The sequence below is a fragment of the Lactuca serriola genome, chromosome 3 (assembly GCF_051521515.1).
Source record: "Lactuca serriola cultivar US96UC23 chromosome 3, Lser_US96UC23_V15, whole genome shotgun sequence".
Taxonomy (NCBI): Eukaryota; Viridiplantae; Streptophyta; class Magnoliopsida; order Asterales; family Asteraceae; genus Lactuca; species Lactuca serriola.
The window spans coordinates 50,075,553-50,092,157 of NC_136410.1; the positions used below are offsets into that span (position 1 = coordinate 50,075,553).

Genomic DNA, 16,605 nt, shown 5'->3' on the forward strand with positions numbered 1-16,605 from the left:
CTTATTAACACTTTTATCTTCTAAGTTTGACTATCCCTAAGAAGTCAGACTTAGGTCAACTCTGGTCAACGGTCAACGGTCAACGGTCAACTCGACCAGACTCGGCGAGTGCCATGGCGACTCGGCGAGTCTCGACGTCCTCCAATTCTCTAAGATTCCCTTTCTACTCGTCGAGTATCCTCCTTGACCCGACGAGTTACTCCTGGAAGAATCGCGGGGCCACCCCGACTCAACTCGCCGAGTCTGAAGAACAACTCAACGAGTCCCAGTTAATCTTCAAGCTACTCGCCGAGTCTGTTCGTCGAACTCGGCGAGTCCATGCCATGCAACTGCTCAAACTGCATCCTAAGGTCAGAACTGCTCCGACCACTCCTAGGTCTGGCCTTCCTAGGCTGATCCATCACGTAAGGTCCTCATTTCAGTGCTCATGATACACCCCATGATTCATAATTCACATTTTGACCTAAGGCATAAGGATTCCAATCCAAAACCTTCATCAATTCCCGAAATGCACAGGCATGGGACATTCTGGACCTCCAAAGGTCCCAATACAGGGCTACAATCGTTTAGGGGACTAGGGTAACATTCAATCTAATCACAAAAGGGTTTCATAAACCCTAATTCCATAAACACATCAACATAGCAGAGTATACTCGAATTCTTACCTGGATGATATACTCTCTGTGTCCCCAATCCTCAGAACGTGACTCCCTTGTTGTTCCTTTAGCCAAGCCCTTCTCTTCCTTGCACAACAACTCTTCTATAATCAACAATGGCCTCTAACCTTGCTCCAGATGCACACAATCGATTTAGGGTTCTTCTCAGAAGGCTAAAATGAACAATGACGGCCAATAAGTCCCTTTTATACGTCCCAAACCTGAACGGTTAGGGTTTTCGCTAAACAGCGCCGACTCGCCGAGTCCATATCTGGACTCGTCGAGTCCAGTCGCGAACCCGCGACCAGGTCTGCGGTCCTACTCGGCGAGTCTAGGCTCCAACTCGCCGAGTCCCCTCTTAAAATACCCCAAAAACATAATTTTAACAATACCTGAGATTCCGGGCTATTACAATATTTCTTTATCCATACAAGAGTTGAAGTAATTCATTTACATTCCTATAAACATGAGTTCATCAAGATGGTTTTTGGTATTGTTAAGCAGATGTTATTGTTGTTCTGATCTTAAACCCGTTTTCTAAAGTCAGCTCAGATCATAGTCTTCTAGTTAAGGTTACATATTGTATCTTACTTATATAATATAACTGATAGCTAAGGTTTCAATTGATACTAATATTTTCAAGCTCATGAATATAAATATTCTCTTATGTCATGTGATGTGAGTCATATTGAAGAAACGCATTAAACGTTATGTATGTGTGTGACTTTTTCTTGTTTATTCATAACATTTGTATACATATTTAATTTCCCAATTTTAGTAATTATTAACTCATAATACTAATAACCCACAATTGCACCTTGGCCTTTGAAAGACCGATAATGCCTTGAAAATTCCAATTAGACTCACTTCTCACAATATTGGTCCAATCCAATAATTAAAGAACAGTCTAGTTTAAATTGTACAGCATAACATATTATTTACAACTTCACGTTATTGTCATTGCACTCTATAATCTACAGCCATACATACAGCCTATTTTAAAGTCAATATGCATAATATTTGAGAAGTTAATACTCAAATAAATAGTGTACTTACTTGAGTTGATAGGTGTTGCACAATATCAGATTTCACTGATTTCACAAAATAAATAAATAAACATCTTTTACATAATTTTCAACATTTCTCTTCCTTGTATTCCCATCACAAATCAACCCCTCGACTTACAAAAATGACTACTAAGGCCTTTTCTTAAAATTTAACCGAATAAACCCCACCACTTAACCTAATTTAAATTACTAAACACAAATATTAAATATATAAATTATACTTACATATCAAAAATACTTATATGAAATACATATATAATATATGTAAAGTGTAAACTACAATTAGAGTTGCAATGAACCTGACAAAAGCTCAAGCATGACTTAACAATATTAGGCTAAGTTCAAACTCGTTTCAAGTGCTCAAGGAACGGCTTGAACTCTATTCAATAAAGATATAAGCTCGATTCAAAAGCTTTTAAATTACTTGAAAATATTTATCAAATGTATTTGATAAATCATAAATCAAGCTTGGCTGATATAGCTCAAAAATATTCGAGGGATATGTTCGATAAAGCAAGTTTGATTCAAGTTCGGCACAAAAAAAAAATAAAACATACATCATAGATCATACTGGAAAGCTTGATAAGATTTTAGGTCAAATGATTATAAGCTAAAGTTCAACTTGTTATATGTTTCGTGTTTATTTTTGTATCCAAATAGTTCAATAAAAGCCCAAGCCTTAAGGCCGTAATCTAATGGGTAACCGTAGCTTTCTAATGTGACTGGTCAGGTTATTAGTACAAAAGTTGACCACGTATGCTGAATGTTTGTAACTTGTAAGACTATATTTGCCGGTTTGAACGCGACTGCCACAAACATCCAGTATTGACTATTGCAGAAACGCCCATAAAAATAAAACCCCTAATATTTGAGGATATATCTAATAGTTATTTAAAATACCAATCTTTAATTAACTTACGGCAATTGTGATCTTGCATCTTTTTCTTTAATTATATTTTCTAGAATATATGACTGCTGTAAATTTCTTTTTGTTTTACTTCTTTACCTTAAATGTACAAAACGACTTCAAAGTTATATGTACACTAATAGCTAGGTCTCTAGGTGTACTAAAAAATATTTAAATCCAAAATACAAAATTATTCACAATTTCCGGATATCGGATATGTATTCAGGTTATGATTTTACAAAACTGCCCAAATAGATTAAACACGGGTACCTTCATATATGATTCTTATGACTACTAATTCTCAGGGTAAAGGTGCAAAAGAGCCGAGCCAAGCCCGAGCATGACTAGGCTCGAGCTCGGCTCGTTTAAAATGTTTGGGGCTCGAGTTCGGCTCCTTTTGAGTCTTATGCCATAGAGCTGGAGATCAACTTGTACAGATTTATACAGACTCTCAGCTCGTATACAATATACAATTCTTTAAAATGGTATTTTACTAAATAATTACTTATTTTAATATATAAAAATAGAAATAAGCTTTTTATTATATATATGTAGGGTCGTTTAGGCTCCGAAGCCTAATAGCTTAGACTATATTTGGCGTATTAGTGGAAAAGCTAGTTGTTAGCTAAATGCTAGCTTTTTATTTAATGGTATTTTACTAAATAATTACTTATTTTAAGATATAAAAATAGAAATAAGTTTTTTATTATATATATGTAGGGTCGTTTAGGCTCACAAGCCTAATAACTTAGACTATATTTGGCGTATTAGTTGAAAAGCTAGTTGTTAGTTAAAAAGCTAGCTATTAAATAAAAAACTAGCTGATAGTTGAAAACTGACTGATAAAAAATAACGTTTGATAAAACTAGCTGAAATATATGAAATTACATAAAAGGATATGTAAGAGTATGTATTTTTATAATTAATTAAAGGGTGTAATTATTATTAAAAAAAAAAAAAAAAAAAAAAAAAAAACCCTCTTAAAAAGCTAGTCTACTTTTTCCTTCCGGTGTTGCCGCTGAACCAAAACCAGAGGTACCTCCTTGTTCCTCAGAACCTTGATCTTCCGATCCCTGATGGCCACTGGTCTCTCGGCATAATTCAGGCTCGCATCCACCTGAATATCCTCTAATGGAACCACTGCCGACTCATCGGCTATGCACTTCCTCAATTGCGACACATGAAAAGTGTCGTGGATCTGTCCTAACTCCGCGGGCAACTCCAACCGATAGGCTACCCGGCCTATCCTTGCAATCACACGAAATGGCCCAATATACCGGGGCCCCAACTTGCCCCTCTTCCTGAATCGAATCACTCCTTTCCAAGTAGAGACCTTCAGTAGAACGAAGTCGCCGACTTGAAACTCAAGCTCGGATCGGCGCCTATCTGCATAACTCTTCTGTCGGCTCTGGGCGGTCAATAACCTTTGTGTAACTTGCTGAATCTGCTCTGTCGTCTGAAGCACGATCTCTGTGCTACCCATCACTCTCTGTCCCACCTCTCCCCAGCAAATGGGGGTCCGACACCTCCTACCATACAACAGCTCAAAGGTGGCATACCAATGCTCGAATGATGGCTGTTGTTGTAGGAAAACTCTGCCAAGGGTAAATACGCATCCCAGCTACCCCCGAAATCTAACACACACGCTCGAAGCATGTCCTCCAGCGTCTGAATCGTTCGCTCGCTCTGACCGTCTGTCTGGGGATGGTATGCGGTACTAAAATGCAATTTAGTACCCAGCTCCTCATGGAATTTCTTCCAGAACCTGGAAGTGAAGCGTACATCACGGTCTGAAACAATCGAGATCGGCACCCCATGCCGAGATACCACTTCTCTCACATATATCTCCGCCAACTTCTCCGCTGAAGAACTCTCGCTGATGGCAAGGAAGTGTGCACTCTTCGTCAACCTATCCACAATCACCCAAATTGCATCAACTCCCCTGGCAGTCCTCGGCAATTTGGTGATGAAATCCATAGTGATCTGTTCCCACTTCCACTCGGGAATCTCCAATGGCTGTAACTTGCCATGCGGCCTCTGGTGCTCGGCCTTAACCCTACGGCAGGTCAAGCACCTCTCAACGAACCATGCGACGTCCCTCTTCATACAGGGCCACCAATACTCTTTTCTCAAATCCAAATACATCTTCGTAGCACCGGGATGGATCGAGAATTTCGATCTATGAGCCTCTTCCATCAAAGTAATACGCGCACCGCCCACGAACGGTACCCAGATCCGACCCTGAAACGTCAGAAGCCCTCGTCCGTCCTTAACGAACTCTGAAATTAACCCAACGACCCTCTCTTTCTTCTGCATCTCTGGTCGCACCGCCTCGGCCTGTGCCCCACGAATAGCATCCAATACTGGAGTCATCACAGTTAGTCTCAAACATACATCTCGCAATGGAGTACTCTCCGCCCTGCGGCTCAATGCATCGGCTACCACATTAGCCTTGCCTGGGTGGTACAGGATCTCACAATCATAATCCTTGACCACATCCAACCACCTCCTCTGACGTATATTTAGGTTGGGCTGATCCATCAAGTACTTCAAGCTCTTATGGTACGTGTATATCGTACATCGAACCCCATACAGGTAGTGACGCCAAATCTTGAGAGCGAACACTACTGCCCCCAACTCTAAATCATGCGTGGGATATCTCGCCTCATGAGGCTTCAGCTGCCTCGACGCATAAGCTATCACATGACCCCTCTGCATCAACACTGCACCCAGTCCCGAAATCGACGCGTCGCAATATACTACAAAATCTTCCATCCCTTCCGGGAGAGCTAATACCGGGGCTTCGCACAACCTCTGGCGAAGTGTCTCAAAGGAGGTCTGCTGCTCGGGTCCCCATGAGAATGCAACACCCTTCCGGGTCAATCTGGTGAGCGGCACTGCGATCTTGGAGAAATCCTTAATAAATCTCCAATAGTACCCTGCCAACCCAAGGAAACTCCTGATCTCAGAGGGTGACTTCGGCACCTCCCAACTCATCACCGCCTCAACCTTGGCCGGATCGACCAATATCCCTTCCTGATTAACAACGTGTCCTAGAAATTGGACCTCCCGCAACCAGAAGTCACATTTGGAGAATTTTGCATAAAGCTTCTCTGACCTCAATACCTCAAGGACCTCCCTCAAATGCTCCTCATGCTGCTCTCTAGATCTCGAATACACTAGAATGTCGTCGATAAATACAATCACTGACCGATCCAACATCGGTCTACATACCCTGTTCATGAGATCCATGAACACAGCCGGGGCATTGGTGAGCCCGAAAGGCATCACCACAAACTCATAATGCCCATATCGCGTCCTAAACGCTGTCTTCTGGACGTCCTCATCCAGCACTCTCACCTGATGGTATCCTGACCTCAGATCGATCTTGGAGAACCAAGATGCTCCCTGCAACTGATCGAATAAATCATCGATCCTCGGTAACGGGTAACGGTTCTTGACCGTCAACTTGTTCAACTCCCGGTAATCAATGCACATCCGGTGTGAACCATCCTTCTTCTTGACGAACAGAATAGGTGCTCCCCACGGCGAGCTGCTCGGCCGAATGAATCCCTTCCCCAGCAACTCCTGGAGCTGCGAGGACAACTCTTGCATCTCTGGAGGTGCAAGACGATAAGGCACCTTAGCAATAGGCGCGGCCCCCGGAACCAGATCGATACCAAACTCTACTTGCCTCACAGGAGGTACTCCCGGCAGCTCCTCGGGGAAAACATCTGGAAACTCACGCACCACTGGGACCTCCTCAACTGACCTCGGTCTCTCGGAAACCTCCCGCGTATCCATCACATACGCCACAAAACCCTTACAGCCCTGCTGTAGACATTGCCTCCCCCTAGCGGCCGAACAAAAAGCTGATCCTGAACGGGTACCCTCGTCGTACACCGAAAGGACTCCCCCACTATGGTCTCGTATAGTCACCAGCTGACGCTCACAGTCGATGACAGCGCCGAATCGGCTCAACCAGTCCATGCCCACGATGACACAGACGTCACCCATCGCAATAGGAATCAGGTCAATCGGGAACTCAACCCCGAAAATCTCTAGCACGCACCCCCGAAGAACCTCCGTGGCACAAATCACTCTCTCGTCAGCTATAGAAACTCTCAAAGGTCGACTCAACGACTCACGACTAACGCTGATATGCTGACTAAAGGCTAAAGATACAAAGGACCTACTCGCACCCGAGTCAAATAACACTAGGGCAGGCACAGAGTTCACAAGGAAAGTACCTACGCATATAATAACATAAGCATAACATCTCGACATTAAAATAAATACATGAATTACAGCATACCTGCCACAACATCGGGCGCAGCGCGGACCTCCTCCGCAGTCAGTTGAAAGGCTCTCCCCCGAGCCCTCGGGGCCTCGGCCTTCACCGGTTGAGTCGCAGTAGCTCTGGTAGCAGGTGCAGATCCTTGAAGAAGCTGAGGGCACTCGGCCTTCCGATGGCCTGTCTGGTTGCAATGAAAGCAAACTGTAAACCCCTTGGGGCACTCCCTAGCAATGTGCCCCTCCTTGCCACACTTGTAGCAAGCACCAGATCGACACGCCCCATCATGACCCTTGCCGCACTTTCCGCAAGTGCGGCCCTTCGAACCTCCTGTCCTCGAATTGGCGGACTTTATCCGCTTGTCTGTCGGATGGGACTGAGCCGGTCGCCGGTCCACCCGCTGAGACTCGGCCTCCTCCCTGGCCTGGGTCTCCAACTCGATCTCGCGCTTCCTGGCATTCGCCTGAAGCTCAGCAAAGGTATGGTAGGTGGAGTTTGACACAAACTCCCGGATATCCCTCCTCAACACACCCAAGTACCGGCTCATCCGAGCCTGATCAGTGGACACCAGCTCGGGGCAGAACATCGCCCTCTCATGAAACTTCCGCGTGATCACCGCAACAGAATCAGTACCCTGCTTGAGGGTTAAGAACTCCTGAACCAATCGTTCCCTCTCCACCGGGGGAACGTACTCGTCCCTGAACATAGTAGTAAACCCCTCCCATGTCACTGCTGTAATCTCTGCCAAAGTGAAGTTCGCCGTCACGAACTTCCACCAGTCCTTCGTTCCCAGACGGAGCTGGTTCAAAGCGAACCGTACCCTCAGGTGCTCCGGGCATGAACAAGTGTAGAAGCACCCCTCTATATCCGCGATCCACCTCATCGCAGCAATCGGATCCTGCGTCCCATCGAACTCAGGTGGCTTCGTGTTGCTGAACTCCCGGAACAGCAACGAGTCACCCCCCTGTGGCCTGGCAGCGACCACAGCTGCGGTAGCTGCAGCGGCTGCAGCTTCAGTCAATGTGGCGTACCGCTCCTCAAACGTCTCCATCAGGGTGGTCTTAATAGACCCAAACATCTCCGGGATCTCAGCCCGGATCGCCGCAGCTACCTCCTCGTGAATCATCTGACGAATCTCCTCGTCACTCACACCGCTCGAACTCGCTCTGTGGCGTGGTCTAACCATGATGTCTCTGAAATACAACATAAAACTATCAGAGACTCCATCGAGTATAATCGCACTCGATAACGCAACCCTACTCAGTCTCCGATATCCAGGGATTCTTACTTGGGTCTCCCACTGACCCGGTGTCTTCGGTAGTACGGGCCCAATACTACCGACCACACCGCATCAGCATTCATCCCAAGTCTTCCTCCCCAAACCCCAGATAGTGAGTACTCTACTTCTGTTATGCACTATCTACCCGCACACTAGCAAAGCATCTCATATCGGAAAACTTCCCTAGACTAAGGCATCACAAATCAGGCCACTCTAGTCCTATCATGAATACCTAGTCTTCTAGCATGCATAACAATTCATATCATATAATATTGTAAGGTATTTTGGGGATCTTTACCGTTCGAGCGCTGACTGATCGTACACACTGCTTCTTTCTTGCTTACCACAAAACCATTTACAAGAGTCTATGCCTTTATTTAAAAAAAGTTTTTCTCAAATCCTCGGTTTGAGTTCAGTTACTCCCGAAGGTGCACCCGAATCCCTCAAACCAAGGCTCTGATACCAATTGTAACAACGCAAATTTTCAAACCAATTTTTCATTTTAAAAATAAAGTATTTTCATACAAAACAAGGCATAAATAATTCAAGTGTTATGTCAAATACAAATTGTCTAAATCCCAAGATCATAAAAACATCCTTCAGTGTGTACCGATCACGCCGGCGCCTTCCCACGGTCCTCGCTAGTACCTGAAACACATACATAACAACTGTAAGCATAAATGCTTAGTGAGTTCCCCAATATACTACTTACGCACATACGCCTTTCTAGGCCCTGACCTTCCGGTCCATGTGTCTCAGGGGACTTCCGTCCCTGCTGGGTAAACCTTCCGGTCCTACCCACGCCAACCTTACGGTCCACAACACAACGCCTTCCGGCCCATAACATATTCGCCTTCCGGCCCATATCAAGCATACCATACATAGCACATATAGCAATTAACTTATCACATAAAACACATATGTCTCATATCGTATCCGACCTTCCGGTCACACAGTCAAACCCTTCCGGGTACAGTATAGTGAGAAGACTCACCTCGTGAATGCTGAAAGCTAGCAAATCCTGAAATCACTCGTGCACAATCCGCCGAGCTACAATCTCCCTATAACATCATATACCTCTTATTAACACTTTTATCTTCTAAGTTTGACTATCCCTAAGAAGTCAGACTTAGGTCAACTCTGGTCAACGGTCAACGGTCAACTCGACCAGACTCGGCGAGTGCCATGGCGACTCGGCGAGTCTCGACGTCCTCCAATTCTCTAAGATTCCCTTTCTACTCGTCGAGTATCCTCCTTGACCCGACGAGTTACTCCTGGAAGAATCGCGGGGCCACCCCGACTCAACTCGCCGAGTCTGAAGAACAACTCGACGAGTCCCAGTTAATCTTCAAGCTACTCGCCGAGTCTGTTCGTCGAACTCGGCGAGTCCATGCCATGCAACTGCTCAAACTGCATCCTAAGGTCAGAACTGCTCCGACCACTCCTAGGTCTGGCCTTCCTAGGCTGATCCATCACGTAAGGTCCTCATTTCAGTGCTCATGATACACCCCATGATTCATAATTCACATTTTGACCTAAGGCATAAGGATTCCAATCCAAAACCTTCATCAATTCCCGAAATGCACAGGCATGGGACATTCTGGACCTCCAAAGGTCCCAATACAGGGCTACAATCGTTTAGGGGACTAGGGTAACATTCAATCTAATCACAAAAGGGTTTCATAAACCCTAATTCCATAAACACATCAACATAGCAGAGTATACTCGAATTCTTACCTGGATGATATACTCTCTGTGTCCCCAATCCTCAGAACGTGACTCCCTTGTTGTTCCTTTAGCCAAGCCCTTCTCTTCCTTGCACAACAACTCTTCTATAATCAACAATGGCCTCTAACCTTGCTCCAGATGCACACAATCGATTTAGGGTTCTTCTCAGAAGGCTAAAATGAACAATGACGGCCAATAAGTCCCTTTTATACGTCCCAAACCTGAACGGTTAGGGTTTTCGCTAAACAGCGCCGACTCGCCGAGTCCATATCTGGACTCGTCGAGTCCAGTCGCGAACCCGCGACCAGGTCTGCGGTCCTACTCGGCGAGTCTAGGCTCCAACTCGCCGAGTCCCCTCTTAAAATACCCCAAAAACATAATTTTAACAATACCTGAGATTCCGGGCTATTACAATATTTCTTTATCCATACAAGAGTTGAAGTAATTCATTTACATTCCTATAAACATGAGTTCATCAAGATGGTTTTTGGTATTGTTAAGCAGATGTTATTGTTGTTCTGATCTTAAACCCGTTTTCTAAAGTCAGCTCAGATCATAGTCTTCTAGTTAAGGTTACATATTGTATCTTACTTATATAATATAACTGATAGCTAAGGTTTCAATTGATACTAATATTTTCAAGCTCATGAATATAAATATTCTCTTATGTCATGTGATGTGAGTCATATTGAAGAAACGCATTAAACGTTATGTATGTGTGTGACTTTTTCTTGTTTATTCATAACATTTGTATACATATTTAATTTCCCAATTTTAGTAATTATTAACTCATAATACTAATAACCCACAATTGCACCTTGGCCTTTGAAAGACCGATAATGCCTTGAAAATTCCAATTAGACTCACTTCTCACAATATTGGTCCAATCCAATAATTAAAGAACAGTCTAGTTTAAATTGTACAGCATAACATATTATTTACAACTTCACGTTATTGTCATTGCACTCTATAATCTACAGCCATACATACAGCCTATTTTAAAGTCAATATGCATAATATTTGAGAAGTTAATACTCAAATAAATAGTGTACTTACTTGAGTTGATAGGTGTTGCACAATATCAGATTTCACTGATTTCACAAAATAAATAAATAAACATCTTTTACATAATTTTCAACATTTCTCTTCCTTGTATTCCCATCACAAATCAACCCCTCGACTTACAAAAATGACTACTAAGGCCTTTTCTTAAAATTTAACCGAATAAACCCCACCACTTAACCTAATTTAAATTACTAAACACAAATATTAAATATATAAATTATACTTACATATCAAAAATACTTATATGAAATACATATATAATATATGTAAAGTGTAAACTACAATTAGAGTTGCAATGAACCTGACAAAAGCTCAAGCATGACTTAACAATATTAGGCTAAGTTCAAACTCGTTTCAAGTGCTCAAGGAACGGCTTGAACTCTATTCAATAAAGATATAAGCTCGATTCAAAAGCTTTTAAATTACTTGAAAATATTTATCAAATGTATTTGATAAATCATAAATCAAGCTTGGCTGATATAGCTCAAAAATATTCGAGGGATATGTTCGATAAAGCAAGTTTGATTCAAGTTCGGCACAAAAAAAAATAAAACATACATCATAGATCATACTGGAAAGCTTGATAAGATTTTAGGTCAAATAATTATAAGCTAAAGTTCAACTTGTTATATGTTTCGTGTTTATTTTTGTATCCAAATAGTTCAATAAAAGCCCAAGCCTTAAGGCCGTAATCTAATGGGTAACCGTAGCTTTCTAATGTGACTGGTCAGGTTATTAGTACAAAAGTTGACCACGTATGCTGAATGTTTGTAACTTGTAAGACTATATTTGCCGGTTTGAACGCGACTGCCACAAACATCCAGTATTGACTATTGCAGAAACGCCCATAAAAATAAAACCCCTAATATTTGAGGATATATCTAATAGTTATTTAAAATACCAATCTTTAATTAACTTACGGCAATTGTGATCTTGCATCTTTTTCTTTAATTATATTTTCTAGAATATATGACTGCTGTAAATTTCTTTTTGTTTTACTTCTTTACCTTAAATGTACAAAACGACTTCAAAGTTATATGTACACTAATAGCTAGGTCTCTAGGTGTACTAAAAAATATTTAAATCCAAAATACAAAATTATTCACAATTTCCGGATATCGGATATGTATTCAGGTTATGATTTTACAAAACTGCCCAAATAGATTAAACACGGGTACCTTCATATATGATTCTTATGACTACTAATTCTCAGGGTAAAGGTGCAAAAGAGCCGAGCCAAGCCCGAGCATGACTAGGCTCGAGCTCGGCTCGTTTAAAATGTTTGGGGCTCGAGTTCGGCTCCTTTTGAGTCTTATGCCATAGAGCTGGAGATCAACTTGTACAGATTTATACAGACTCTCAGCTCGTATACAATATACAATTCTTTAAAATGGTATTTTACTAAATAATTACTTATTTTAATATATAAAAATAGAAATAAGCTTTTTATTATATATATGTAGGGTCGTTTAGGCTCCGAAGCCTAATAGCTTAGACTATATTTGGCGTATTAGTGGAAAAGCTAGTTGTTAGCTAAATGCTAGCTTTTTATTTAATGGTATTTTACTAAATAATTACTTATTTTAAGATATAAAAATAGAAATAAGTTTTTTATTATATATATGTAGGGTCGTTTAGGCTCACAAGCCTAATAACTTAGACTATATTTGGCGTATTAGTTGAAAAGCTAGTTGTTAGTTAAAAAGCTAGCTATTAAATAAAAAACTAGCTGATAGTTGAAAACTGACTGATAAAAAATAACGTTTGATAAAACTAGCTGAAATATATGAAATTACATAAAAGGATATGTAAGAGTATGTATTTTTATAATTAATTAAAGGGTGTAATTATTATTAAAAAAAAAAAAAAAAAAAAAAAAAAAAAAAAAAAAAAACCCTCTTAAAAAGCTAGTCTACTTTTTAGCTTACCAAACACGACAACATAAAAAAACTCGAAAAATAAGTTAGCTTATCAGCTAGCTCTGACACGCCAAACACAAGCTTGAACTTGTTTAATAAAGAAGCCTATATTAAGCTCGAGCTTATTTAAAATCAATCTCAAGTCAGAACTTTTTTAAGAATAGGTCACCATACTTGATGGCATTTCTTGTCAAGTTTTTGGAATTTTTTGAAACATAGGTAAAATGTAAAAACACGCATGAGTATTGAGTAGGCACAAAAAGGTTCCATTCCAATTCCATTCAACTCAATCAACCACAATTGAGTTATCTCAATTCCAAATCCCTGTACGTTTATCCAAATTTGCAAAACTAAGAAAATATGCCGTGGCACTTGGCTTTGGCTTTGGATTCATAAAGAAAAAGAAAAAGAAAAAGATTGCTAAAAATACTCAACAAGGTTAAAATCCAACCATATAAACTCGCCCGGGTGTTTTATCTTTCGTTATTTTGAACTGAAAATGGTTTCTTCTTTTTCTTCTTAATACATGGTCTCCACTCAAACAAGACCCCTCTGTTTAAAAACCTCAAGCATAGCAGCTCCAATCTTTGCTGGTGATTCCACCACTGTCACACCCGCTTCCCTTAGGGTCCTGATTTTGTCTTGTGCTGTACCCTTTCCACCTGATACTATGGCTGCAAATTCAAACCAAACCTTAATTATTAAGTTAATCAATAATCATCCCACACACCAAAAATAATAATAATAATAATAACTTTATTTATCGTTGTTGCAAGGGCATTCTCGTCTTTTACACAGATGAGAGATGTCCATGTTCCATTTTTAATTTATTAGATGGGACTAAGAACTACAACTTTTGTCCCACTGACATTGGTCTTAGTCCTTTTCCAATTCTCATGACCAAACACAGTACAACTTGTTCTGTCATGTCATGTCAGTAAAAACTAGACTGACGTGACAGGTGGCAAAAGAATACCTCCAGCATGGCCCATGCGTCGCCCAGGTGGAGCAGTAAGTCCAGCAATAAACCCAACAATAGGCTTGTCAGTCCCGCTTTCCTGTTTCCAAATTTTTTTTTTTTTAAAATGTAATTATGAGAAACTTATATTATTTAATAGAAATATATAATTGATCTCATTCTGATATTAAAGTAAATATCTAACCTTTATGAGGGCAGCAGCATCTTCTTCTGCAGTACCACCTATCTCACCAATCAGAATGATACCTGAATTGCCAACCAACCAAATGAAGTTTTAAAACTTTGTAACAAAATAAATTATAATTGTATGACCAAATGAATTCAATTATTATAAACAAGTTACTTAAAAGGGAGACTCCTTTTGACCAAACAAGTACTATAACTATACCATGTAAAAAATTTAGCCCTATTTTTTGAAAGTATTTTCCTGAGTGCAACTCTTAACGATTAAGCATCATTAGAAAACAATAATTGATGTTAACTCTATTTGACATAAAACTAAAATGAGGCATCTAAATATATGTTTATTAACCATGCTAAATTCTTTCTTCACCAATATGCTTCTCCATATTATTGAGACACTTCAAAAGTCAATAAAAGTTATTCGGACATCTTATTTATGGAAATACAAGAAAATTATAACCCTCCAGTCACCCATAAATATATTTTGAGGTCAAGATAACCAGTCCCAAGACATATAATTGATAGTAACTCAACTTTTTTTTTTTTTAAATCATACTTTTGGAATACACATGGAAAAACTAAAGACTGCTAAAGCTGATGTTAAACAGAGCATTACTTCATATTTGGAAAGTATCATGTTTAACCTCAGGAAGAAAGTAACACAGACATAGAGTTGTGCTTTAACCTAACACAGCAATCATTAACAGTTACCAAAAAACTTAAAAACTAAGTAACAAATTTTTTATGATATTCATGTTGGAAACACAATAATTATCCACACATCAAAATGAGATGCAATTACCCAAATTTAAAAACCCTAACCAAATATCAAATTCATTTGAAAACTTGAGTTACCTTCTGTCTGAGGATCAGCAATGAATTTTCTCATGCAGTCAACAAAATTGGTCCCATTAAAAGGATCCCCACCAATACCTACACATGTGGATTGACCTAGCCCTACAGCAGTAGTTTGGTATACCTGTAACAAAAAGAAGAAACAAATCATTCAAAAAGTTGCATAGAATCATAATGTTTTCCAAATGCAAAATAAGCAATTAATCTTAAACCAATCATAAAATAAGTTAAGAAGAAATCAAGAATATCTCACCGCTTCATAAGTTAGTGTGCCAGATCGAGATACAATACCAATGCGCCCTGGTTTATGAATGTAACCAGGCATAATTCCGATCTTGCATTCTCCAGGCTTAATGATACCAGGGCAATTTGGTCCAATCAGCCGAGTTTTTGACTGCTTAAGTAGAGCAGCCTTTACACGAACCTATATGCATATGATTGATTACAAGGGACAGATAGTCAATAACATTCTCTTACATTGAAAGCACAAGTAGCCAAGATATTGATGAAAAATGCAGGTTACCATGTCATGTTGTGGAATTCCTTCTGTAATGCAAACAATCAAATCCAGTTCAGCCTCTAATGCTTCCATGATTGCTGCTGCAGCAAATGGTGGAGGCACATAAATTACAGATGCATTAGCCTTGGTTTCAGCTTTTGCATCTGCAACTGAGTTGAAAACAGGGAGCCCTAAATGCTCTGTTCCACCCTTCTTTGGGGTAACTCCACCAACCTACACAAGTCAAGAACAAGGTTCAAAATAAACGAAAAGCACTTTCAGAGCTACATGTTGAAATTATTTTTATACATTTGTTAGATCATTATGTTCACATTTTCACTTCTAATCCAAAATTTATCTCAATGTCATTGCTAAGCGTTACAAAGTATCGGTAGGCTTATTGTTCTAAACGTTTTCTCTAATTTGGCATATTACTTGTCAGTCAAACATTCTTATTAAATTGTGTCCAGACTACAGAGTGTCATTTTCGTAATTAACAATACAAAATCAAACAATTATTTTACAGATCACCAGACAAATAAAACCCTAGATCCGCCCACAAACACCTAACGAAATCATGTCGCGATCAAAAACGTTAACGTACGGTAAATCAGATCACGTATATACAGTCAGTGGTAGAAACGTATAATTTTACCATCTTAGTGCCGTATTCGATGGCTTGCTCGGTGTGGAAGGTGCCATTTTTGCCTGTAATTCCTTGACAGATGACGCGGGTGTTCTTGTCGACGAAAACGGCCGGAGGTGGAGGAGCTGTCGCGAATGAACGCGCTTGAGAGATCGAGTTCGATGATGATGAAGGAGATGTACGAGAGGTGAGTTTTGAAGAGAGATTAGCGATGAATCTAGTGGCTTGTCGAGACATATTGGCTGCAGTTCCAAATCTCTCGTCTGCAAAGACCTTACGGAGAGAGACGACAATGATATGAGGGAATAAGCAAAGCAGCCAGGAAGGGCACAATATTGGGAAAAATATACTATTCGGGTCGGGTTGGACCGGGTCAATATTTGACTTTTTGTATTTGTATTATTTTGAATGTGAATAAAAGAGTTTCACGAAATAATGCAAATACTATAAAAACCATAATCTTTTCATGTATAATTGGAAAAAAATCCAATAATTTCTCTTTTTTTTGGCTTTGGACACAATTTTACG

At 40.3% G+C, this 16,605-nt stretch overlaps 1 protein-coding gene across 1 annotated transcript; it reads right to left on the bottom strand.

The window, feature by feature from the left end:
- Positions 1-13,160: 13,160 nt before the first annotated feature.
- Positions 13,161-16,398, bottom strand: LOC145092239 (succinate--CoA ligase [ADP-forming] subunit alpha-2, mitochondrial). Its single transcript, XM_079030169.1, has 7 exons — positions 16,087-16,398; positions 15,456-15,665; positions 15,186-15,356; positions 14,933-15,056; positions 14,079-14,140; positions 13,892-13,973; positions 13,161-13,589 (listed from the first exon to the last, which is right to left on the bottom strand). The coding sequence occupies exons 1-7, from the start codon at positions 16,312-16,314 to the stop codon at positions 13,453-13,455; spliced, it is 1,014 nt and encodes a 337-aa protein (XP_078886295.1). The 5' UTR covers positions 16,315-16,398; the 3' UTR covers positions 13,161-13,452.
- Between the last annotated feature and the right edge of the window lie 207 nt (positions 16,399-16,605).

What these genes read in the sequence shown, in the direction of transcription:
- LOC145092239 (XM_079030169.1), bottom strand. Translation starts at nt 16,314, where the DNA reads ATGTCTCGACAAGCCACTAGATTCATCGCTAATCTCTCTTCAAAACTC. An exon ending in TCGAATACGGCACTAAGATG is followed by an intron (nt 15,666 to 16,086) that starts GTAAAATTATAC and finishes TGACTTGTGTAG; the next exon opens with GTTGGTGGAGTTACCCCAAA. An exon ending in TGCTGATCCTCAGACAGAAG is followed by an intron (nt 14,141 to 14,932) that starts GTAACTCAAGTT and finishes TTGGCAATTCAG; the next exon opens with GTATCATTCTGATTGGTGAG.